Source organism: Alligator sinensis, unplaced genomic scaffold (genome assembly GCF_000455745.1).
Source record: "Alligator sinensis unplaced genomic scaffold, ASM45574v1 scaffold391_1, whole genome shotgun sequence".
Taxonomy (NCBI): Eukaryota; Metazoa; Chordata; order Crocodylia; family Alligatoridae; genus Alligator; species Alligator sinensis.
The window spans coordinates 2888110-2912390 of record NW_005841889.1 but is presented as its reverse complement, the minus strand read 5'-3'; the positions used below and the strand labels follow the sequence as shown (position 1 = coordinate 2912390).

The window sequence follows — 24281 nt, the reverse complement described above, 5'->3', positions numbered from 1 at the left end:
GGTTGGCCTGCGGCTCCCTGCGGCTGGCGCCTGCCCCTGGATCCTGTCGGTTTTGACAGGCAGCCAGGAGCAGATAAGTATTTTCTAAATTTGCAGGCCGGATAGAGTGACCTGGCAGGCTGGATCCGACTGGTGGGCCATATTTTGCCCACCCCGGGCTAACAACTTTTGCCACCAGAGAAGGAAAGGTCATCTTCATTAAACAGAGAACAATGTATAAAATAATGTCCCCACTGAAAAAATATTCATTGAATCTTCGCAAAACAATTCTAATAGAAAAAGTATTAGGAGTGAGGGGAAGCAGGCAACAAAAGATTTTTCTAGACTGCCTTGCTACTTGAAATGCATTTTCTTGATACAGCACAACCAAGCCAAGATGACTGATAATGTAGAACAAAGCAACACACACTTTCTTCAACAGCAGCCTCAGAAAGACAGATGCCCCACTTCCCCCCACCATTTTAAGGCTTCTGGAATTATGAAAAAAAAGCTCAGACCTTCCTTACCACTCTGAATGACATAGGGTATTATTGTTTTTAAAAACGTTAATTCACTGCAGATTACAGAGCTGCATTTTCTTAGCCAACTTAATACTTTAAATGTTTGGTTTCTCCATTTTTATTTTAAGCCCCAGTATCAAACCAAAGCACACATGCACACATACTTTTTGAGAAATATTCTCTTTCTTCAACTTAGGCATCCTTCTACCTTTCATGCTCTTCTCAAAGTATTGTGCAATTATTTTCCCCCTCCATTCTACCTATACATGTCTAACATGAAGTTGAGCACCCAAGCTAGGTAGCAAATGAAACCTGCTTTGTAATCTGATAAAATGGAGAAGACAAAAACAGAGAGAAAAAGAGGTGCAATTAGTAATTATACAGGAGAACTCCCTCCCAGTACTCCTTCAGGACATATGAACTGCTGAGCTGGCAAATGGCAGCAGTTAATTCACAACTGGTAACACCCTCATAACCTGTCTCTGCAGGACTGGGCTACATGCTTCAATGGAAAACTGTCAAAATCATTCACATCCACATCAGGTGCACTAGAGGTTATTTTCACCTTACTAAGATGCTGATCATCTCCACATGGACGCTTGTGAGAAGTTTATTTATTGCACACCCTCTCTTGGGCACTGCTTCTGATAGTTTCCAAATGCTGTAATGGCAAATCATGAGTTAAATGCTTATTTGTGACATTAACTTTGCCATACCAGGCCAACATGCACTAATCTGGTCACTGATCTTGTCCAATGCAATTCAACCATGAGCTGCAAATCAAACCAAGCACAATCACCTTCTTGTTCTGTTACTGAGAATAGACAATCTATTTTCAGAAAACCTTAATGAAAAACAGAAAAAAACACCAGATGGACAGGTAGAGATGGACTGTGGAGCCCATATCCAATGGATTACAGTACAAGCTTCCCAGTTGATCCTGCTAGACAAATCAAACTGAAAAGGGAGAATGCAGACTAAATCTTTCTCTAGGGAACTCTTGATTTCAATAGTTTTACACTAGGAACACATCCACTAGGACAGCAATTCCTAAAATGCAGCCTACAGACCACCTACAGCCTGCAAAGGGATTTTTTTTAATGGTGGCCAAACCCAGCAGAACCAGCTGATCAGTGAGGCTGTAGCCATTGCCAGTTCTGTAGCAACTGACTAACAGAAGCCCTTAGTAGCAGCCTGGCAATTTTTCCCTGCAACTTTGAGAAGTGAAGCATATTATGTTACATCTATTGAACATAAAAAGCTATTGCACTGCAGATTCATTTTTTATGAAATCCCTAACATGATGGTCCATTTATCAAGTGGCCCTCCATGAATAAAACTTTGGGACCCCTGCACTAAGAAATGGACTAAGACCATCTTAAAGCAGATTGGTTAAAAACCACCCACATGATCATTAGGATCCAAAACCAAATGGTAAGGTGGAAGTGAAAGACTCCCTAATTCAACTAAGAATCTCATAAACCACCTTCACTCTCTTTCTTAATATTAACACAAAACTTCCTGAATAAAAACACAATTCTAAGTGCCAAATCCTTGTACATGAAATCTCTGCTCAAGATGGTAGAAAAAAAAGGCAAATGGCAGTAGTATCTGAGGCCTGGAACTTTTCCTTCAATGGTAATTTTATCCATACTCCTAAACCCCCTTACTGCTACAAGGGAGCAACTAACTGTCTGCATATTGCAGTGGAAAGGAAGCCCTCTTGGGCAGTATTCTGTTTATAATTTGGCTCCATATGCAAACCAAGGGCTGACCATGTCTGCATGAATTGGGGTGCTTCACCCCGAATTTCCAGATAAATGCATACCTCTCACCCTCACCAGACTACAGCTCACACAACATAACTCCCTCCAACTCTCTTTATAGTGGCTTTGAATAAATAAAACCAGAATGTTTCTTCCCAGCTTTACTCAACTACCATTCAATGCTAGCAAAGAACTAGAAAACGTTTTCTACTATGACCCAGGGTAGTGGAAAAAGCTGAACCTATCAGGTCTGACAATTGATTCGTTTTGACTTGGCTCCTCAGAGAAAACTACATCTCCCACAGGATCACATATGCAGCCTCACATGAGCTGCAAACTAACTTGTAATTATAGGGCAGTTTAAATTATAATAAGATTTAAAAGCAAACACCTTCACAGGAAGGGAATCCTAAGATACACAGACGGCTGGCCCAGATGTTTTTATTTTAATGTTAAAGGACTCATGTTATTTTCTGCCAACAGAAGAAAAACAGCTGGGACTCAAATGGAAAAAAAAAAGCAATGAATGGCCACAGAGGAACAGGCATAAGAATGCTGCTCTAGATTAGGTGGTTTTAAGCACTCAAAATTCACCAGCAGGGATCTAAGTTTAGAAAACAGAGTTCTACAAGCTTCCCCCTTAGCCAAGTTTATTTTTCCATTTAAAATTTACAAGTTAAATGGAAGTTAAATGGTAGATTTCTAGTTAATGTAGGACAAAAAATAATTCAAAAGATTTTCTTCCAACCAATCAAAAAGGAAAAATGACCTTCCTTGTTTAAACAAAGGAAGAATCTCTCCCCACAAGTTCTCATGAGCAGTCTGAAGTCACTGCTTCCTTCTTGAGCACTGATCAGTTCCTCTGCAGATGTGTGAGGGATTTGTTTAGTTTCATGCAAACAGTTAGGGGATCATAGAAGAGTAGGGCTGGAAAGGACCTCCATCTAATCCAACCTCCTTCTCAAGGCAGGACTGTCCCAGACTAAACCATCCCAGTCAAGTGTCCCTCTAACCTGCTCTTAAAAATGCCCAAGGATGGGAATTTTAAAGCCTCTCTGGGTAGCCTGTTCCCAATGCTTAACTTTCTCACCGTGCCAAAAGTTCTTCCTATTAGACAATCTAAATTTCCCTTACTGCAATTTAATACTTTTTGTTCTTTGTCCTATTCCCTGCAGCCATAGAAAAAACATCAAACTAACAGCTTGTCCTAGAGCAAGCATGACAGCATTGTATGAATCGACGTGCAGCCCCCAAGCAAACAGGCAATGTTGTTTAAGCATGACCACAAAAAAAAGAATCACCAAATATATCTGGTGACTCATAGATTTGGACTGAAATCTACCTATCAGCAGGTTTTAAGCAGCATTTGGAATTCCCTTATGGAGACAGAGCCATGGCTGCTTGGGTGGGGAAATGCATCTGATTGATGTTAGTTTTACAAGTGCTTGCAGATGGTTGATGTGCTCCTATTGCCCAAGCACAGAAGTTTGACTTGATTCCAGCTTTACTGTCCTGCTTTCCTGGGGTGTGAGAAGCTACAGAAGAGCTAGATTTCTTCTTGTATGATCACTCCCACTAATCTGTGCTGCAAACCCCTAACTGTTGCATCAAACAGGTTACATATCGATTGATTCCATTTTATTATTACTGAAATCATTTACATTTTCCAGAAAGATTTAGTTTAAGGCTTCCTACTTCTGCACGACTCCCCCACCATACATTTTCCATGCATATGCCTTACATAGAAATGAAAGAAAACCAGATATCTCTGCATGTCCCTTAACCACTAAAATATTCCAAGGACTGAAATGTTTAGTTTTAGGTAACTAAAATCATCTACTAGGCAATGCTTATATAGGACCTTCCCAGTCTAGTCCAGTATCCAAGCTACAAAAGACAGCCATTTCAGACCTTGCACCTTTCTTTGAAGGAAGTTGCATTATGGAATAACCCATGTATAGTTTATTATATCCTTCTATCCAATTAAATTTAAGTAACCTCAAACCAAGCGACTGAGGTCAAAGTGTCATTTTCATTTCTCTCTACATGTATATAATTTTGTTTATTTGAGCTAGAGGGCTCATAATAAAACTGTACTGCTTATTCAGTTACATTATTCTGATTATTTCCTCCCTTCAGACAGTCTAGCATTATCTGCACTGTACAGTCATAATCCCAAAGCAACATTATGATAAGGTTCAGAGATACCTTTCATAAGAAGTTGCAGAGTTTACAAAAAGCAGTAAAAAGGCAGCCTGTTGCTACTAAAAAAATGCAAAACTATACAAGGAAGCAGTATTAGGACCTTAATAATGATTAAGTTTCGCATTGCCATTCTATACATCCACTTCCTTCCAACTATGAAATAATTAATTCTACCCCATCACCACACACTGATGCAATTCACCAACTTCAATGTCGAAATAGTAACACAGGGTAGTAGTCCAGCAGAATTCAAATCAGAAGGCTCCTCTGCTTGAGCCAAGTGATTTACCTGTCTCTTGCTTAAGTACACTGCTTTATTCCAGTCCCCAAGGAGACTCACTGACTTGCTAAGGACATTACAAATAGAGCAAATCTTGATCCTGGAAGAGGTCACCATGACAATGCAGAAGCTCTAGGTTTCACAGTGGAAGAAAGCATTCTTGCAATTCACCTGAGGCTGTACATTATCCATTCCCCCTTACCTCTTTCAGCTCCTGTGCAACAGAATTAAGGCGCTCATTTTCAGACTGGGTGTTGGCAAGGACATTCCGCAGTTGCTTGAGCTCCGTCTGCAGCTCCATCACTTTTTTCATGTAGTACTCTTCTTTGGTAGCTGACTCCTGAATCAAGGTCTCCTCTCTGCTCTCTCCATCTGCTGCTACCTTCTTATGGTTGGTATGGGCCTGCCCAAAAGCCTAGGATGAGAAAAATGCATCTTTGAGTAATCAAGCATAGAATCTTGCAAGACCCTCACCGTCATTTTAATAGTTCCAAAAAATATTCTTCTGTTTCCCAGTTGCAAAATAAACATACAAATAACCTTTTCTTGCACCAAATCACTGTGCATTATGGGAAAGATCCTAGTCTTCAATGGAGCTATACTAGTTTATACCAACTAAGAATCTGACTATGTACAGAGAGGCTCTGAACTTGGAACAGGACACATGCTGGTCCATACAGATTTTCTGCTATGAGCAGGATATGGCCCCAAGGTTGCTGCTAGTAACTGATTTATGATGCATAAAGCATGCATTTAGAACTTCACATGCATTTGCTTTGGTGAAGGACCAGGTATTGTTTCACCTACACTGACTTCAGTAGGACTTATGTATGTTCTTAAGTGCTTTGCTGAATCAAGGTCTCAGTTTCCCACCACCTATTATCTGATCATCAAATCCACTGTTGCAAAGATTCAATAATGAGAAAATTTGTGCTAATAGTTTTATGCTGTTTCTTAATATTTCCAAAAGAAAGATTCTGCTCTGAGATGTGGGCACTCCCTTATAGATTTGGTGAACCTTAGAAGGCACCAGTTATTTTTAGAGCCCATTAAATTGCTTTCACTAATCAATATTATAAGGCAAAGACTTTCCTAATATATTAGCTAGGTATACACTGATGATAAACTGCCTGACACATGGACTTAAGTCATTGAGATTAATGAATGCTATCTTTAAACTTGTGTATGTTTGTGCAGTAGTCCATTCTCATTCCATGCCAAAATGAATGTGAGGTCTTCCAAGTGCCAGAGCTGTTTTTAGGATGCCAGTCCCACAAATAACAATTTTCATAGCTAATATTAATACTATGCTTTAATCCAGGTCAAGGGCAAACTACCATCTCCTCACAAGGCTCTCTCCAGTCAACTGTAAAATTAAGAAAACTATTTCTTCTCTAGTTGTATGAATGTGTCTTATCACAGCCACAAAAGGAAATGTGCTCCTGACAAACAGGTTCCTGTACTTTGTTACTTCTGCATATTAGGTAGGAAACATTTACTGATACAATAATTATTGAATACACCAGTGTGAAACAGATGATTACATATATTGTCTGCTCTCTCTAGTGTTGAAGACACCCACTTACAGCTCAGATCGAATTCTATTTCAGATGAGCAAAATCAGAGAAACAGGAGACAAATATCCATTGAGGAAATTCTGACCAGATTCACAGAACTGACCCAAGGGAAATTAAAAAAGCACCACATTTCATACAGAAAGTAAAGCACCAGCTGTGCAAGTTCCTGTCAAATAAATTTCAGCTGTATAAAGCAGAGTAAAAGCCTAATACCCAAGATCTCCATAAACGTTAAAGGGATAGATAGCAAAAACTCATATAAGCCTCTACTCACACCCCAAAGAATTGACATTAATCTTTCTTAGCCCTGTATTTATTTGGAGTCCTAGACCTATTACAGAGAAAGATGCTCCAGCGTGCACTTACCCAGTAAAATGAACGGACCCCCAACCTCTACCCCATGTTACTATGTTTTTCTAGCCAGTGGGATGCTAACACTGTCAGCAAGTTACAAGCAGAAAGGCAAGTAAAACCATTTCTGATGACCTACAGAACAAAACTCTTGAGCATAATTAAAGCCAACTGCTTAACAAATTAACCAAGAAATTCTTGACTATCCACAACCAGTTTGCTTTTAATTTTTTGGAAATAGATGCCAAGCCTCTGGTTTCTTGAGGGGGTTTGTGACTGACAATCAGACAGAGCTTTTCACAATCAAATATAATCTCGGGCTGATATCACAGGATATGGGAAATTGCCTGCTGTGGCAGGAAGCTCCTGCTGCCTCACCTAGTCTCCTGGGATGCCACACTTTCTCAGGAGGATTTACTCCTGGAAACTCCTGTCACACAAGGTTAGCCCCCAGACCCTTGCAAGGGCAGTAGCAAGATTGCTAGTTCTTTATGGTAGGTAATTCTTCATGCAAGTTCCTGTATAGTGTTGCTTCCACATCACAAGCCTCATCAAGATACTATCAGCAACTCACTTGCTGTTTCAGGCAAAAGGTACAGTGTTCAGTCAACAGCGACATCCGAGAGGGCTAAACGCAGAACTGCCCCTTTGCTTGACAACCAGACAAGCAGCAGCTATCTTGGCAGCTGCATGGCATGCACTATCTTCAGATGTGGAGGAGGGGCAGGCCGAAGTGCTCTGGGTCAGAATACAAGGAGGTCGCGGGGAAAGGGACTTAATGGTGGGCATCTACTACAGACCACCCAACCAGGGGGAAGAGCTGGACCAGGAATTCTCGGGTCAGCTAACGGAGGCAGTTAAGTCAAGGGATGTGGTCATCATGGGTGATCTAAACTGCCCGGACATTTGCTGGGAGGAGCAGTCCGCCAGATCTGACAGCTCACATAGGTTCCTTGCTGGGATACAGTCTCACCAGGGGGAATGACCTGCTGGACCTGGTCCTGGCTACAGGTGACAACCTGGTGAGGGGACTCCAGGTCCTCGACCACCTGGGCGATAGCAATCATCGCCTACTGGAATTCACCAACCAGCGCAAGGTGTCAAGGGCCTGCAGCAAGGCAGTAGCCCTTGACTTCAGGAGGGCCGACTTCAACGAGTTGAGATTGGTAGGAGAGGCACTGCGGTTCCAGAGAGTAAGGAAACTAGGTGTCCAAGACGAGTGGTCATTCCTTAAGGAGACGATCCTCCAAGCCCAAGAGGCAACAGTCCCAACGCGAGTCAAAGGGGACAAGAGTGCTCAAAAGCCCCCTTGGCTCACCAAAGGCTACGTCTGAAAGGAACATCCGAAAGCCAAAAAGGGGGTATACCTCCAGTGGAGGGGGGGCTATCATCAAAGAGGATTATACCTCTGTAGCAAGAGTATGTAGGGAGGCTGTTAGGAAGGCTAAGGCGGAGATGGAACTAGGGCTAGCAACAAGGATCAAAGACAACAAAAAGTCCTTTTTTAAATACATATGGAGAAAAACGAAGGCACCAGGCAACGTGGGGCCCCTGCAAGATACAGTTGGCAATCTGGTGGTTACACCAGATGAAAAAGCAGACCTTTTTAACAAATTCTTTGCCTCCATTTTTCTGAGCAGGGACCGGGACCTCTCCCCCACCGGGATAAGATACAGTTGGCAATCTGGTGGTTACACCAGATGAAAAAGCAGACCTTTTTAACAAATTCTTTGCCTCCATTTTTCTGAGCAGGGACCGGGACCTCTCCCCCACCGGGATACAGGACGGACTCAGGAGTGACTCCGCCAGGCCTAGGGTCAGGGAGGACTGAATTAGGGAACTTCTGGAGGGGCTGGACATGTTCAAATCAGCATGTCCAGACACTCTCCACCCCAGGGTGCTGAGGAAATTGGCAGGAGTCATCATGGGCCCCCTGGCATGGCTTTACGAGCACTCGTGGTGCTCTGGACAGGTGCCAGAAGACTGGAAGAAGGCCAATGTGGTCCCCATTTTCAAAAAAGGGAGGAGGGAGGACCCAGGCAAATATAGGCCTGTTAGTCTTACTTTGATCCTGGGGAAGCTCTTTGAAAAAATGATCCAGGAGCACATCTGGGAAGGACCAGTAGGGAGGAGGATGCTCAAGGGCAACCAGCATGGGTTCGTTAAGGGCTGGTCCTGTCAGACCAGTCCAATAGCCTTCTACGATCAGGTTGCAAAAGCCTTGGATGCAGGTGTCGCAGTGGATGTAGTCTTTCTGGATTTCAGGAAGGCCTTTAACACTGTCTCCCACCCCATTCTCATTAAAAAGCTAGGTGACTGTGGCATTGATGCCTACACATAATCCGATGGGTTGCAAATTGGCTAGGGGGCTGCACCCAGAGAGTGGTGGTGGATGGGTCATATTCAACCTGGAGGGAGGTGGGCAGTGGAGTCCCTCAGGGCTTGGTCCTTGGGCCCGTACTGTTCAATTTCTTTATCAGCAACTTGAATGAGCGGGTGAAAAGCACCCTGTTTAAATTCACGACGACACCAAGATTTGGGGCAAGGTGGGCACGCTAGAAGGGAGGGACAGGATACAACTGGACCAGGACAGGTTACAGGGGTGGGCAAATGTGAATAGGATGGGATTCAGTACTGACAAGTGCAGGATACTGCACTTGGGCAGGAAAAACCAGCAGCATACCTATGGACTGGGGAACTCCCTTCTTGAAAGCACAGTGGCAGAAAGAGATCTTGGAGTCATTATTGATTCCAAAATGAACATGGGCCGCCAATGTGAGGATGCGGTCAGCAAGGTTAACCGCACCTTGTCATTTATCCACAGATGCATCACGAGCAGGTCCAGGGAGGTGATCCTCCCCCTCTATGCAACACTGGTCAGGCCAGAGTTGGGCACCGCACTTCAGGAGGGATGAGGCCAGCATCGAGAGGGTCCAAAGGAGGGCCACTTGCATGGTCAGGGGGCAGCAGGGCAGGCCCTATGAGGAGAAGCTACGGGACCTGAACCTGTTCAGTCTTCACAAGAGAAGGCTGAGAAGGGATCTAGTGGCCGCCTATAAACTTACCAGGGGGAGACCAGAGGGTAATGGGTGAGACCCCGTTCCTCCGAGCGCCTCCCAGGGTAACAAGGAATAATGGCCACAAGTTGAGAGTAGGTTCAGGCTAGACATCAGGAGGCACTACTTCAGTCAGGGCGGCCAGGATATGGAACCAGCTTCCAAGGGAAGTGGCGCTTGCTCCTACCTTAGGGGTCTTTCAAAGGAGGCTTGATAACTACCTAGCTGGGGTCATTTGAGCTTAAACTTAGTAGGGGTCATATGTGCCCAGTATGCAGCGCTCTTTCCTGCCCAGGGCAGGGGGTTGGGCTAGATGATCTACTCAGGTCCCCTCCGACCCTACAGCTATGAATCTATGTGCTTATTTGGCAGCAAAGAAGACTGTTTTCCCTGCTTAACACACACACACCAAAATTTTGGGGGGCTGATATTAGGCAAAAAGGTGTGTGTTTTGTGTGAGAAAATACAGTAGTTCTCACATGCATAATTACATTGTGAACATTTTTCCTTTTTTTCAGTCTTTAATTTGACATTTAATTGCACTGAATTCCCTCCTCTTTCTTAATGTGATGAGACTAAGGATTTCTGACCTCCATGTTAAGTGATTCTGGACCACCAGTTTTTATATAATTCTTCCATATACCTTCTTATTCACTCCCTTTTTAGGAAAACCATTAAAATTATTTTCATATAGGAGTTCTTCCTTTCCCCAGGCCACTCTCCACGCACTGCTGTGAATTTCCTCTTAATTCTACAAGTTACAAATGGTCAATAACGGAGTAAGAAGAGCTGCAAGTTGCAGAATTGTGACTCAGCTCAATTGCTATTAAGATCCTCTGCTACAAGGTAATGCACATTGATACGGTCCTATGCAAAGCTCCACTGATGTCAATGGGGACTCATGTACAAGTATCATACTGGAGCATGAGGCCCTAAAGACAAACAGGTTCCACCATTCAATGGCTGTTGGTGTTCTGTATACAAGTTACCAGTTTCAGTTTAGCTTTTAATAACTAGATAACCTCCTATTGATAATCCCAGCAGAAATCAAAGATAGACCCACCTATGGGTCTATAGTGAATAAGGTTAAAGAAAGGTAGAGCATAGTAAACACATAGTAAACACATCAGACTATATTAAGAAACTCCAATAAGAAACCTGTCAGCCTGGTATTTTTCACTAATAATAAATATTTAATTTTAACAGGTCTTCTATTTTCTTAAGATGTCATAGCCAGGGTTTCTTGTAGGACATAATCATGCCTTCCTTCATTTACTTAACAAGAATCCCACACATTCATGTTACAAGTTATTTACATAATTGTAACAGACTACATAGTACAGAAAATTTAATTTTCACTAAATTGTCCATAATTACAGGGCCAATGTAATTACCATCTATGGCTACAGTCCAGATCTGTTTTAAATCAAGCTATTATGAGAAAAATTGAGCTTTTAGTGACACAAACCTTTATGCATTGTAAGAAGCAAAAAGTCCCACAGTCTCTTTCATTTTCTTTGTTACTGATATACAAAACAAAAAACAACAAAAAGTGTGGGAGGTAAATCTATGCAACATTCTCTTCTCCTCTTACTCCTCTACTAAATCCTTCACTCTCACCCATGAAAAGTGACCATATTTTCTGACTATAAACACAGATTTAATTGCTGAAAAAGGAGGTCCAAAATTAAAGATTAATCTTATCCATGAAGTCATGTAACAAAATTATTTTTGGTTACACAGACAACCTTAATTCTAGCATTTACTGAGTGTTTCAATGTGAAATGTCATTGTTTTTCTTTAAGCCATTTTTTGCCCAATGTATTAGTTTATATGTGCACATGCAGACAGTCTGACAGCAGAGAGAGAGAGAGAGAGAGAGAGAGAGTGTGCGTACGCGTATGTGCATGCACGTGTTTAGCAAGCTACTATAAAAAGCATGTACATCTTGCAAGTGGTAACTCTGTGGAAATACTGAAATACACCAACATTAAAAAAAGGACTACAGCCCTCCATCATCCCACCAGGCTAGTCATCTTTTCCCAAAGTGAAATCAAAATAAGACTGATTACTCAAGGATGCAGGTACCCTTTTCCTAATTAACCTGCAACACAGCATCATGAACAAGGCATTTTGCATAACATTGCAGTGCTATTTAGCTGTCTGTTAAACTATGTTGTTTTAGATCTGCATGTATTTCTAAGAGGCTCGCCACCCCTCCCCTCAGCCTCCACTGTTTTAAACAATATTTCCTTATGAAACTGTGGCTGTATATAACTACATATATCACGTTTCTCCTGATGATAAGCTTCCTGAAGGGTTTCCAATCTGCATCCTTGACTAAACAACTGAGTGCTGTATACAACTATCACGCAGTTGACTGTTAATGAGTCTCCAACTACTGTCTGGGAGAACAACAGGTTCTCCCTATCACAGGTAATTGATGTGATAGGTGTTCAGTCATGGTGGAACACTCAAAATCTGGTAGAACATATGTATTGATTTATGAATTTATTAAGGTAGGAATTATTCAATATTAAAGCACAGCACTTTAAAGGATGAAACGAAGACAAGAACCAAGAACTTTTTTTCTTCTTTAGTGAAGTGACTAAGAAAAATAAATTGTTTATAATTTTACCTGACAACTGAAAGTATCAACCTGTAAGTAAAGCAAAACTATTGTATTTGTTTCCATTCAGTTTAAAAATAATTGTTTTTAGTGAACCCAATAAAATGAAAGTTCAGAAAGGAAAAAGGACTTCCATCTTATTTTAATTTGTTTAATGCCAGCAAATGATGTATCCAGTATTCTTTTCCAAATAATGCACAGTTCATAAATGATACCAAGTGCCTGTGGCCTCCTGGAAGGCTGGCAGAGCTCATTAAGAAGCAACTTTCATATGGAGGAAAAAGCCTAAAACACTTGCAAAAATATTAAATATTACCCTTCAATCTGTTTATGCCAGAAACAAACATGAGCCAAGATATTCATATGAACACTAAAAATAGTCAGATCCAGAGTGTTTTGGTTACTGTTACAGTCAGACCTAAGTTACAATTCAGTTTTAATTCCCTACCATATTTCATGGATGGAAAAAGAGAGTAAGAGTGCAATCCAACTCTCAAACATGACACGTGTTAACAGAATCATTCCCTTACATCCAACTTTAACTCCCACTATGGGCCACAGCAGTTTTTCTGTGCACTTCAATGGAAATTAGATCAAAACCCATGCAAATGAACTTTAGTCAAGCTTGAATACCTGAACCAAATCCGAAACCATACAGAAAGTGACCTAATAAAATACCATGCTCTTGCCATAAATACACACCTTTTTTCTTCACTGCCTGCCTTTCTTGCATGCAAACCAGCCTCTGGCTCCTTTACTATTCATTCCATCCAGGAAGAACACACACCAACTGCAGATGCTTCCTCATCCTGACAAAGGGTATTTATACCCAAAAGTTTGCTAAGAAGAATTTTTCCAACTACTTGAGTTGGTCTAATAAAAGATATCAGATTTACCAAAAGAACCTTATCCATCTTTTTTTCCCCCTAATATTCAGCTACTGGATCTTTGGGTGCACATTGAAAGAGGAAATATAGTCAAAACATTGCCGTGTGTGCTTTTAAATTGCCACAACATTTAAAGTCTGCAGGTCTGTGAATAAAAAGCACACACGGCAATTTAAGTGGGGGCCAGCCCCATTTCCTCATGCCCCTGGCTTTAAAGCATCCTGTGTGCACCCAATCTAGGCTCCACATGAGGCAATTAAAAGCCATGGGGCTGCCAGCCTATGGACAGCCTGCCCCTTTTCCAGGCAGAGGATTGGACAGGCTGTCAAGTAATAGGCTTCCCTAAGGGCAGGGGGTGGCCAGGAAGCAGCACTGAAGGCTAAGTACAGACAGTCAAAAAGCTCAAAGCTGAATTTATTCAATCTTCACAGGTTAGTTTAAGTTGCATAGACTGAACCAATAATCAAGTGAACAGAAATTCATTTTTGATTCTGGAAATGCAGTCACATGCCTGCAATGGCCTAGGCCAGAAGCTGGGGAGCGCCAGATCATGCCCCCCTGATGAACAGACAGCTTAGGCCAAGGCTAGTCCACCCACCATGTGAGGGGATTTGCAGGGGAGGTACAAAGCATGATAGGATTCTGCGGGACTGAGTTAACTTGAATCGGGAAGTGATTTGGGATATAAATTCAATAAACTGATTTAACCTAAATCAGTTAAGTCTGATACTACATCCATCCAGGTTAATCTTAAACCAGTTTTGGCCATTTTGAAAGCATTTTGACACGGTGTACTAAACTTCTTTTGTGCTACAGATCTGAACTGGTTTCTGATCACTTATACTGGTTCGTGTGTAATTTCTCTCCCTAGTCCTAGAGGCCCCAAATGGAGACTTCTCCTGTGTAGTTCTCCACCCAGGGGGCTGGAATGCACGTACACTCTAGTTCTCGGGCTATTTTTCTACCAGTATGAATTTCAGAGAAATTTCCATGTAGAAACGAATGCCTATCTGTGGCACTTGTCATAGGTTTCTTACAGCATGCATATACAAATGCAGAAAAAAAACACAATGTGCACACAGTGCAGGATCAACCTAGGTCATGCTTGAAAGGCAGAAGCGTATTCTGATGGCCAATCCAAGAAGTGAAACGCACATACACGGGCAAATCAGATGCAAAAGCCAGAAGGCAGGTTGTTGAACAGACTTATGAAAAACAGGCACAGTGAAGAAAGAGGTCACAGAATGCTGACAATGTTACAAGAGGACAGAACCTTCAGTTCATTTTACAACAGCACAATTAGAGCAGGGGTGGGCAATTATATGGGCCCGTGGGCCACGTGTGGAGTTTTGATGAGGTGTTGCGGGCCGAGTCAGCACCAGCCCCACATCACACCACTCCAGGTGAACATATTCAGCCAGGCTCCTGCGCCAGTGTGCAGGGCTCTAGCTCCAGGTCCCAGGAATGTGACTGGGAGCTGAAGCTGGCGCCCCACGGGAGCTGCCCGGCTGAAGCTGCTCGCCCACCCGCCTGGAATGGCATGGCAAAACACGGTGCAATGGGGGGAGAAGCAGCTTTGAACTGGCTGTTTCTGGTGTGGCTGCAGCCAGCGGGTGCTGCTCTGCCCCTCCCCACCCCCCACAGCAGCTCCTCTTCTCACTCCTGCTGCCCCATGCTACATCACTCCCAGCAGGCGCATTGGGTCTGGCTCCAGATCCTAGCTGCCTTCCAGGAGAAGGCAACCATGAGCTGAATTCAGAGCCACATGCACTACAGTAGGAGCCACTTGGCTGAAACTGCTTGCTCAGTGTGGCATGGTGCAGTGTGGCAGGGACAAGATCAGAAGTAGGAGTCACCACTAGAGGTGTGAGGCACAGAGCAGCACCCAGCTACAGCTGCACTGGGAACAGCCCTGCCTAAAGCTGTGTGCAGGCCAGGGCCTGAGCTGGCAGGCCCTGGCAACTGCCTGGTACAGTCTTCCCTGGAGCGAGTGGGCAACGCATGGCCCCATGTGGAACACTGCAGTAACAGCCATGGGCCAGATCCAGTCACCTGGCGAGCCAAATCTGGCCCACAGGCTGTATTTCGCCCATCCCCAAATTAAAGGAAGAGCTGGATCCCTGATACCATTAACACACCATTTACAAAAGAAAAACCCCAAGTCCTCTTAAATAAAATGTTTTGATGGAAATAACAAAGCAAAAATCTGAAACAAGCACTGTCAGAGGACCAGGAGAAATGCAAACTGTTTTTATTTATTTATTTATTTATTAATAAATATATAGATATATATGGTTTGGGGTAGTAAGAGATGTCTGGAAGTAAACAGCATGACACCTTGAATGCAGAGGCATAGTGCCAAAGTACAAAGATACAGTATGCATCACCCTTATAGCATACACCAATTAAACACCTACATATGAAAGGTGATGGCTGCTCAAGCTCTTCATTACAGCCAAAGAACCTAAAAAACATTAGCTTAATGGGAGATTAAAGGCCAAGTCTCTTCATATGGGAACTCTGCATAACTGTTGGTTATGCTTTGTACAATAATTTCAAGTTTCTCAGTCTGAGGAATGCTTTTGTGTCCAATAATTTCTCAGACAAACACTGAACCTTTTGCGTTTTTCAATTACCAGGTTAACAACCAGCTTAACAAACAAACACACTACAACATTAGAGAACATTATAGAGAGATTTTTTTTAAATGCCAACATACTTAAAAATTGTACAATGGCATTACTGATTTGCACACAAACTAGGGAGATTATCCAAATATATTTCCATAAAGGACAGCTGAATTTTTTGTTGTTGTTATTCATGCACACAAATACAGTACTTGTTCACACAAATGAAGGTAAGTATATCATTCTGAAAACCTCCTAACAAAGACCAGAAATAAACATCATGGATGAGGGAGATTTTTAAGTAAGAATATCAAAGCATGTTTTGACCACTATGTGGTTACAAAGTTCTGACTGCCTCCTAGCAGCTTGTTTAAATAAGATTCTTCAGCAAGCAATTTAGAGCCTAATTAAGAACACACTAGGTATCAGTGTGATTTTGTGAGCTATCCTGTAAAGACAACTGTAAATTGTGCACAGGTAGATCTTGTAAAATGCAAAAAGAAACTGTGAAACACTGGAGGTGACAATATCCGTATTTAGCAGTTTTCTCAAATAAAATATATTAGTAATGAGCAGATTTGGGACTTGCCAATTTAAGAAACACCAAAACAAGCTGCTTCTTAGGTAAGATTTGCAAAGGGCAAATGACTGTTTTGAGATTTAATCAATTAGAGAAAGAGAGAAAAGCAAGCAACAGACTGAACATAATAGCAGGAACTTGTGTATATACCTGCTGTTATACAGTGAGGTAGTAAGTGAGAAAATCTGCCATCTGGGTCAAGATTTTTCACGACAAAGGACTTGAGTACCTTACAAATATGGGCTTCTATGGAGGTCCTGCAGAAAGACAGGAGTCTGACTGGAGTCTTACTTACTAGACGTGTCTAGCTAGACGTATCTAAAGAAACCACAATCTTAAATCATAGAATGTGAAGTAGTTCTGCTTAACTCTAGGGGCTGGACAATTTAAGGTTATATTTCAGGGTCCCTAGCACTGAATGGGTCAATTTATTCTCATGAGATGTTGCCTCAAAGTGGTTCAAAGTCATACAAAACAGTCAGGAGATTTTTGCTATCCTCAGTGTGTGGGAGAGCATAGCACATGTTGAGAGGGGTGTACGTGTTGGGGGGGATGAAACTGCTTGGAAGGCTGAATCCAGCCCATGGGCCATATTTTGTCCGCCCCTGCCATAAAAGGTGGCTGAAGCAAAGCCAGGTTCAAAAAAGGACTCGATAAATTCCTGGACAATTTATCTATTTATGTTTGGAGAGGTTTCCTCTGGCATCTCTAATACAATAAATAGTGGATGCCAGGGAGGGTAGCAAATAGGGGATAGACCACTCTAGACATAAAATTCAACATTCTCTCTGTATAGCATCCATTTCTGCTGTCAGACAGAATATAGGGCTAAATGGGCCATTGGTCTGACCCAATATGGCACTTATGTTCTTATACAGCAAGACAGAAATGTTCTTTGTGGATTAAAGGCTTTGACAGGACCTTTTCAAAAAGGAAAACAAAGAATTAAAGTTCTTGAAAAAAAGTACAAGTCAGGTAGTTAGTCTAAAGTCAGGAGGAAAGCAGGGACAGGCAGGGTGGCACCTAAGACTAACTGGGTTAGTCTAACCAGCTAGTCTGGAAAGGTGTTGACAGGCATGGGAAAAAAAAAAAGTGTACTTTACCAGAAGCAGCAGTGCATTACTTTGACATGGCTCCCCAGCATCTGTAAAGACTGAGTGCTTCAGCGGGGCTTTTTGGCACTTCTAACTAAAGCTGATTCAGTCAGTTATTAGATAAAAGCACCAAAAGAGTCCCACTAAAGTGCCCGATCTATACAAATGCTGGGAAAACTGGGTTCAACTAACACGCCGGATTTAAAGTACATCATCTTCTCTATGTCTGCAAGCAATCTGAGGTGCTACCCTACCTGCTTGGAGATGTTTGCCAGGCATTTAATGCTGGTGAAGAGACAGGAATCCTTGAAAATAGGAAAGAAAGGCCCAGCTCAGCTGTGGGAGTGAAAAGGAAGTCAAATATATTAAATCTTGTAACTCATCAAGACTTGAAAGAGTCAGCACTGAGGGGGGCTGTGCTTAATATCTTATTCAGACGGACTGCACTAACCCATCCTTGCGGTAGGTTTCCATCACCAGGGAAGCAGCTCTCTATGCACACCTGACCGGACAACAAGAGACCCCAACAGCTCACTTCAACCAGTTCATATCCTGCTTTAGATATGCACTGTGGAAAGCCAGAAACCTGCTCATACAGACACTTGGACCCCAGAGTTGAGGACTGTATTAAAATGGGACTAAATAAAATGTACTGGTACTACAGGAAGACAGAAGAGGATGACAGGAAAGAAATGGTAGACCTCATCTAGTAGAGAGGGGTTTGGCATAGACTTTCAGGAGCAGACCCCCTGAGAAGGGCAGTGGGTGGGGGTACAGGTATGGAGATGGGCGTGCGGACACGTGGTTACACTGTGCAAACTATAACAGGTTTTTAGTGTGCTCTGAGCTGCCAAATGAACCACAGAGCCACTTGGCGGAGTGAAGATATATGTATCTTCCCCTCCAGACCTGATGCCAGTTTCCTGTGGAAGGGACACCTGCCTGGTTTTTTGTTCTGTTTTGTTTTTTCATGGGACACACAAAAGTTTACATCACTCAAAACAATGGCAATGGTGGCAAGTAATTAAGAAGTGAAAAGTAAAATGAAGAGCAGAAAAGAAAGTCTAGAGACAGATGCACAGTGGACAAAGGAGAAGCAGAGAAGAAAGACAACGAAGAAGATGGGAGCAACAGTGCTCCCAGCAACAATGACAGAGGCAACAGCAAAGAAGGTGACAGGGAAAGGAACAAGGCCAAAGGGAAGACAGGAGCAGAGAAGAACAGGAGATAGAGTGGGAGCAGAAGGAGAAGGTATGTTGGATGAGAGGCACAAAACAGCAGGAGCACAGTGGAATGCTGGCCTGCCCGGCAGGAGCAGTACACAAGATGACACAGAAGATGCACTGAGAGATGTAAGGGAGGAGCAAAGTCTGTGGATAAAAGCAATATCAACCAGAGATGGGATCATCAATGACCAGATACAAGTTCACAGAAAAGGTACTGTTTGAGATACTGGAGGTGCAGGTGGAACATCTCACCAGCCTTATTTCTTTCCAAAATAGAAGGATTTGGGAGTTTACTTTTTACTGGGACAGTGAAGGAAATGAAAAATTTTGGAAGAAAATGCAAAGGAATGTTGGAGGAAACAGAGAAAGTTTATAGCAGGGGAAACTTAAGGGAATGAGGATTATAGTAAGTATGTATATGGATTTATTTAGAGGTGCACCAAATACATAGGTCTGATATTGGATCAGCATCGATATAAAGAAAATTGACTATATCGGAAATCAGCTTTTTTTGCTCGATGTGGCCGGTAAGTGCCCTATGCATGCGCGCAGCCCACACAGGCAGTGAGAGGACCACATAGGCAGTGAAGAGCACAGCCCGTGTCTAGCTGGTAAGTCTGTTATGAGGGAGGGGGAAGGGTGGGCGCAGATCAAGGCCCAGCAGTGAGGGAGGGAGCGGATCTGGGGCTGCCCAGCAGGGGCAGAGCAGGGCACGAGATGGAGCCACAGCTCGTCTGGGGGGCACAGCTCCCGTTGCTGTGTGCACCCCAGGAGGGCATGGGGGCCGTGCACCCCCCAGATCTCCAGGGGCAGGGCAGGCTGTGCTCAGGGCGAGGCAAGCAGCAGCACTGGGAAGGAGGTTTGGGGGGGCTACAGCAAATTTTGGGATGGCTGCAGCCCTCCATGTAGCCCATGTGGGGTGTAGCACCTCCTGTCTGTGATTCAGCTGGGGCCCCACTGGGGTTTTATAATATACCATGGGCAACCAAAGCAATGCAGCAAATGCGGTAAGGAGGAGCACCAGTCTGCACACTGTCTCATGGTAACAGATGTGAAGGGAAGGGGTATAGAACTGCAGAGTGCCAGGAGCCCCTAAAATACACTAGTGGGGGGGGGGGGGGGGAGAAGAGGGAAACACCTATTCCCCATAGGCTTTGGGACACCTGGGGAATAGATGTTTCCCTCTTCTCCACCAGGTGTCCCAAAGCCTATGCAAACAAACAATGTCAGACCCCTTGAGGAACAGTGTGAATCAGAAGAGAGACAGTGGGGAAGAAGATGAGAGTAAAGTAGAAATGGAGGATGAAACCCCACAGGAGGGAAGAAAGGAGAGAGGGGGGAGTGTATTGTCTGTAACTGAGGCCACTCAAGAAAAAGAAAAAGAAGAAGGGGAGTGGGAGGGAACCCAGACCTGGAGGTAGGGGAAGGTGAGAAAGAAGAACTCAAACAAGCAGAAGAAATGGAGGTGGAACAAATGAAAGTCTGGATGTCAGGGAAAGGAAAGGAAGAAAAATCAGGAAAAAGAAACCTGAAGATGAGGGGAATGAGTCAGACCCAGAAAGTAGCTTCCCACCACTAACTCCCCTGGCCCCCAGCCCAGAGTGGGAGCTGGAGGCAGGAAGCAGTGGGGAGGCAGGAAAATGGAAGCCTTCCTGAATGCAAAGGCAGTCAGGCAGCTTGCAAAAGTGACAGACATGGGACTGGGGGAGGGAGAGGGTACAGTCGACCACAACAAGCAGTAGCACCAGCAAACCTTGAAGGAAATATATAGATCGGATCAGGTTCTTGTACAGAGAAGTGTAAAGTCAAGTCCAAATTAATGGGCATCTAATCGGGGCCTTTAAAATCCATGCAGGGGTGATACTGGGGGACCCCCCCGTCACCACTATTATTTGTGTGTGGCATGAAACCATTAGCAGCAATTAAGGCTATGCTACTGCTGATTATTCTGTATATGGGAATTGTATTCCCACCAACATGGCAGCAAACAGCAAAAGTACAGTGGGAAATATGTGTGTTCCTCTAGAATGCCAAAAGAGAAAGGTTGGCTAGAGCTAAACTGTACAAAGCAAGAGAGATGGGGGGTGCCAGACTTGGGATTATTTGTCTACACAAAATATGTAATCAGTAATCAGAGATGCAAAGCGGTAACGGAGGGAGAGGGGAAAACCACATGTATCACCTGCTTTCTTGCAGCTGTAATTTTGAGGAAATGGGGAGTATATCAGACTCGGTGAAAAGTCTATGGGTATGGCAACCACTGATTCATTACATCAGGATGGAAGGTTTCAAGCAGATGTATAAAATAGGGAAGATAGGGCTGGAGGTCCTGAAGGATTATAAGAAACTGATGAAAGCAGTATTCATGGCACCAGTGGGAAACTTCACAGAACAACAAGTGAAGAAGGCGTGGGAGTAGTAGCAGGTAAGCAACTAAAGAGGGGAACAGGCTGATCTAAGAAATATTTTGATAGTGAGACAGGTGCAACCCAGGTGGGGCTTGATGAGCTGATCAAGGTGCCCACAGGAGAAGTGTGAGGAAGACGACACATTGGGATATGTTTTGGGAGCATGCATATGCAACGGGGGTGAAGGAAAGGGTCCACCATTTTCTAAGTGTCACCAAAAGAAACCTGTTGCTTGTACAGGAGATGGCACTATATGGACTCATGCCAAAAGCACTGGATGAAACATTATTAAGGACTTTATTAGCATGCATTAAAACTAGTTTATGGAAGTAAGAAACCATCTAAGTTTTTAAGGGTTTGGCTTTTACTGAAAGAGTGCTTGAAACTGGGGCTGCATGAATTGAAATACTAAGCTGATCAGGACAAGGAAACGATTGGAGAAGAGGCGGAGAAGCAGTGGAGGAAAAAGGAATGGACATATTTGTTTCACTAAACCAACAGAGAGAACTGATGGGAGAGGTGGAGCGTTTTCAAGTGGTTACTGAGGTAAAAGCTTTTTTGGGGGGTCTGTATGAAGAAAAAAGAGTAACGGGTTTTTTTATGGAGATTTGATATATGTTATTTAAGGGTTTTATAATTGTATGTTTTCGGTATGTAGTTGTTTTTGCGATATGAAGTCTTGGTAAAACAAGGATGTTTGATATGTGTAGCTTTGTAAGTGTAGGATAAGAAGTATGTTTTTAATAAAATTTGTAAATTAAAAAAGGTCCCATCAGCATGTTTGCCCACTGTGGGCCATGTGTTTTATAGTCATGCTCAGGCATTGGCTACATTTAAAATCAACTTCATATTTGGTTTCCATTGCTGAGCAAGTGCTCCTTTTGGCAGCAGTTTAATGGCAGACAATGTATTTAGGGAGATTTCCTTGCAATTTTAAGACAAGGGGCTTTTTTCCCCATGCCAATTGGGGGAAAAACCTCAACTTGTATTTTAGTAAATACAGTAAGTTAGCAAGTTCCTGGCCCAAACAGCTTTCAACATAATTGGGCCCTGATTTGGATAGAAGTTTTTATAATAAATACTTGTACTTTAACTGCATGCATGTCTCATATACACTATTTTATACATATGCATGTTATTGGCACTTTACATTGTATGGCAATAAAAGACAAAAATAAGGAATACTGGATAGTATTCATGACTGCTAATAAGCATGTCCTTGATCTACAGATCAATCACCCACATGCTAAAAGTTGATGAGTATACCATTCACCTTTAGGCAAATAGAGGATGCTATTAAGTGTCCCCTTACATAGTGATGACTGAAGCAATAAGAATTCTTCACTAAAGCAACTATTTAGTTGGTCTATTAAAAGATATCACATTTACCCAAAGAACCTTGTCTGCCTATGTCCTTAGACCAACATGGCTAAACCAAGACCCAACTAAAGCAATGAGGCACAGCTAAAACATGTCAGAAGGGAAGATGGATGCACCAAGGTTTTACTTCATATTGACAACAAATAGACTGTGAAGGTTTCACTGGTTTCAGCTGATATGTGTCTGAGTGAGAAGCCTGCATGGAAGCAAGAGGCACAGTACAGTGTATAGCATGAATATAATATAATTACAGCGTGGGGAGGCTGTCTTAAATTCAGAGTTATCATGCATTTAGGTAAATATGGTATGTAGTGAACACACCTTGTTTTCTCTCCATCTAAAGGACAAGGTTACATAATACAAAGAACTTACCCACAGAGGCAAAAGCATCCCCACCTTAGCCAGTGTACAGTAATTAAGTGTGGGCAAGCAAGGCCCCAGCCAGAGCCACTGCTTTAGAGGCAGCACAAGAATGGCAGCTGCCACTGTTACCAGCATGCTTGTTACACCTCTACCCTTAACTACCAATATAGAGTTTAACTCATTCAGATCCTTGGGAGTGGATCCTTTGCCGTGTCAAAACCAAGGCCTTCAGTCAAGTCAACTCGCTTAACCCTCATAGAGAAGATACCGCAAGTAAAACAAGCTACTTTGAACAGGTCTGTGCAAAACTTATATCCGCTGAAGATATATATATGCAGATGATGTTTTTGACAAGAAAGTTGGCAAGAGCACATCTAACTTTATTACACAAGTATGTATTACTATTATTATATACGGAGACCCCCAGACATATCAGCTTGCCTCTGACATGGCAAATCTCTTACCAAATGCCAACAATGCATTTTTCAAAATTACATGCTTTATGAACAGTCAAGATTTACTTCTCTACTACAAACAAAAGAGTAAAAAAAGGATCATATTCACCAATTCTCAACTGTTCTTTGTCCTTCAAACCAGTGTGCCAGAAATAAACCTCTTTCTCTACTCTAGATTGCTTTTCTCTCAGTCAGGTTCCTTTTGACCCACACAGTATTTGCTTTCCAGCTAAAACTTTTATGACAGTCACACGCTCTCTGCATGTCACAGATTTCCAAGCAAGGTAAACCCTCGCTATGCTATATAGCTCAAATTATTTTATAGAAGTTCAACACATGTATAAAACCACATGCCTATTACAGATATTTCCTGGGATACTTTCTCTGTTTATTCCATCAATTTAGGTATAAGTCTTGCCAGTTACAAATGCCTGAAACTGGCCAGGGAATAAATAAGGGTGCAGGAGCTACTGCTTGAAAATAAAAGATTCCAGCTGTAATCTTAAGATTTGTTACATGATTTGATTATTAATGCTTAAAAAGGAGCTTTTTCTCATGCAAGGAATTATTAAACTGCAGACCTTATATTACCATAAAATGTTACTAAAGCCAAAAACAATTTCAAAAAGGGATCAAATATTTTAATAGGCAACATCTTTATCCAAACCAGGGAAGGGGGATCTGCATGCTGCTGCTGTGGTCTCTAGCCAAGTCAGGCTCCTCACAGCTGTCTCACACTGCAGAAAGCAACTGTGGCAGCCTGCATATTTCTCCTTCCAGCCTGCTGCAGGTCAGAAGAAGGAACCCACAGGCTGCCAAGCTGGGCTCTTGGCACAGTTGCCTTGCACTGCAGGGAGCATGAGTGGCTCTGGGGTTCCCCCTGCATGAAGATGAGTA

At 42.7% G+C, this 24281-nt stretch overlaps 1 protein-coding gene across 2 annotated transcripts in view; it reads right to left on the bottom strand.

The window, feature by feature from the left end:
• The window catches only part of BICD2 (BICD cargo adaptor 2), a 155691-nt gene that overhangs the window by 70844 nt on the left and 60566 nt on the right, over nt 1–24281 (bottom strand). For both annotated transcript variants that reach the window (XM_025197111.1, XM_025197112.1), the window contains exon 2: nt 4954–5166. In XM_025197111.1, coding sequence (XP_025052896.1) covers nt 4954–5166 — 213 coding nt within the window. The remainder of the gene's footprint in view (nt 1–4953; nt 5167–24281) is intronic.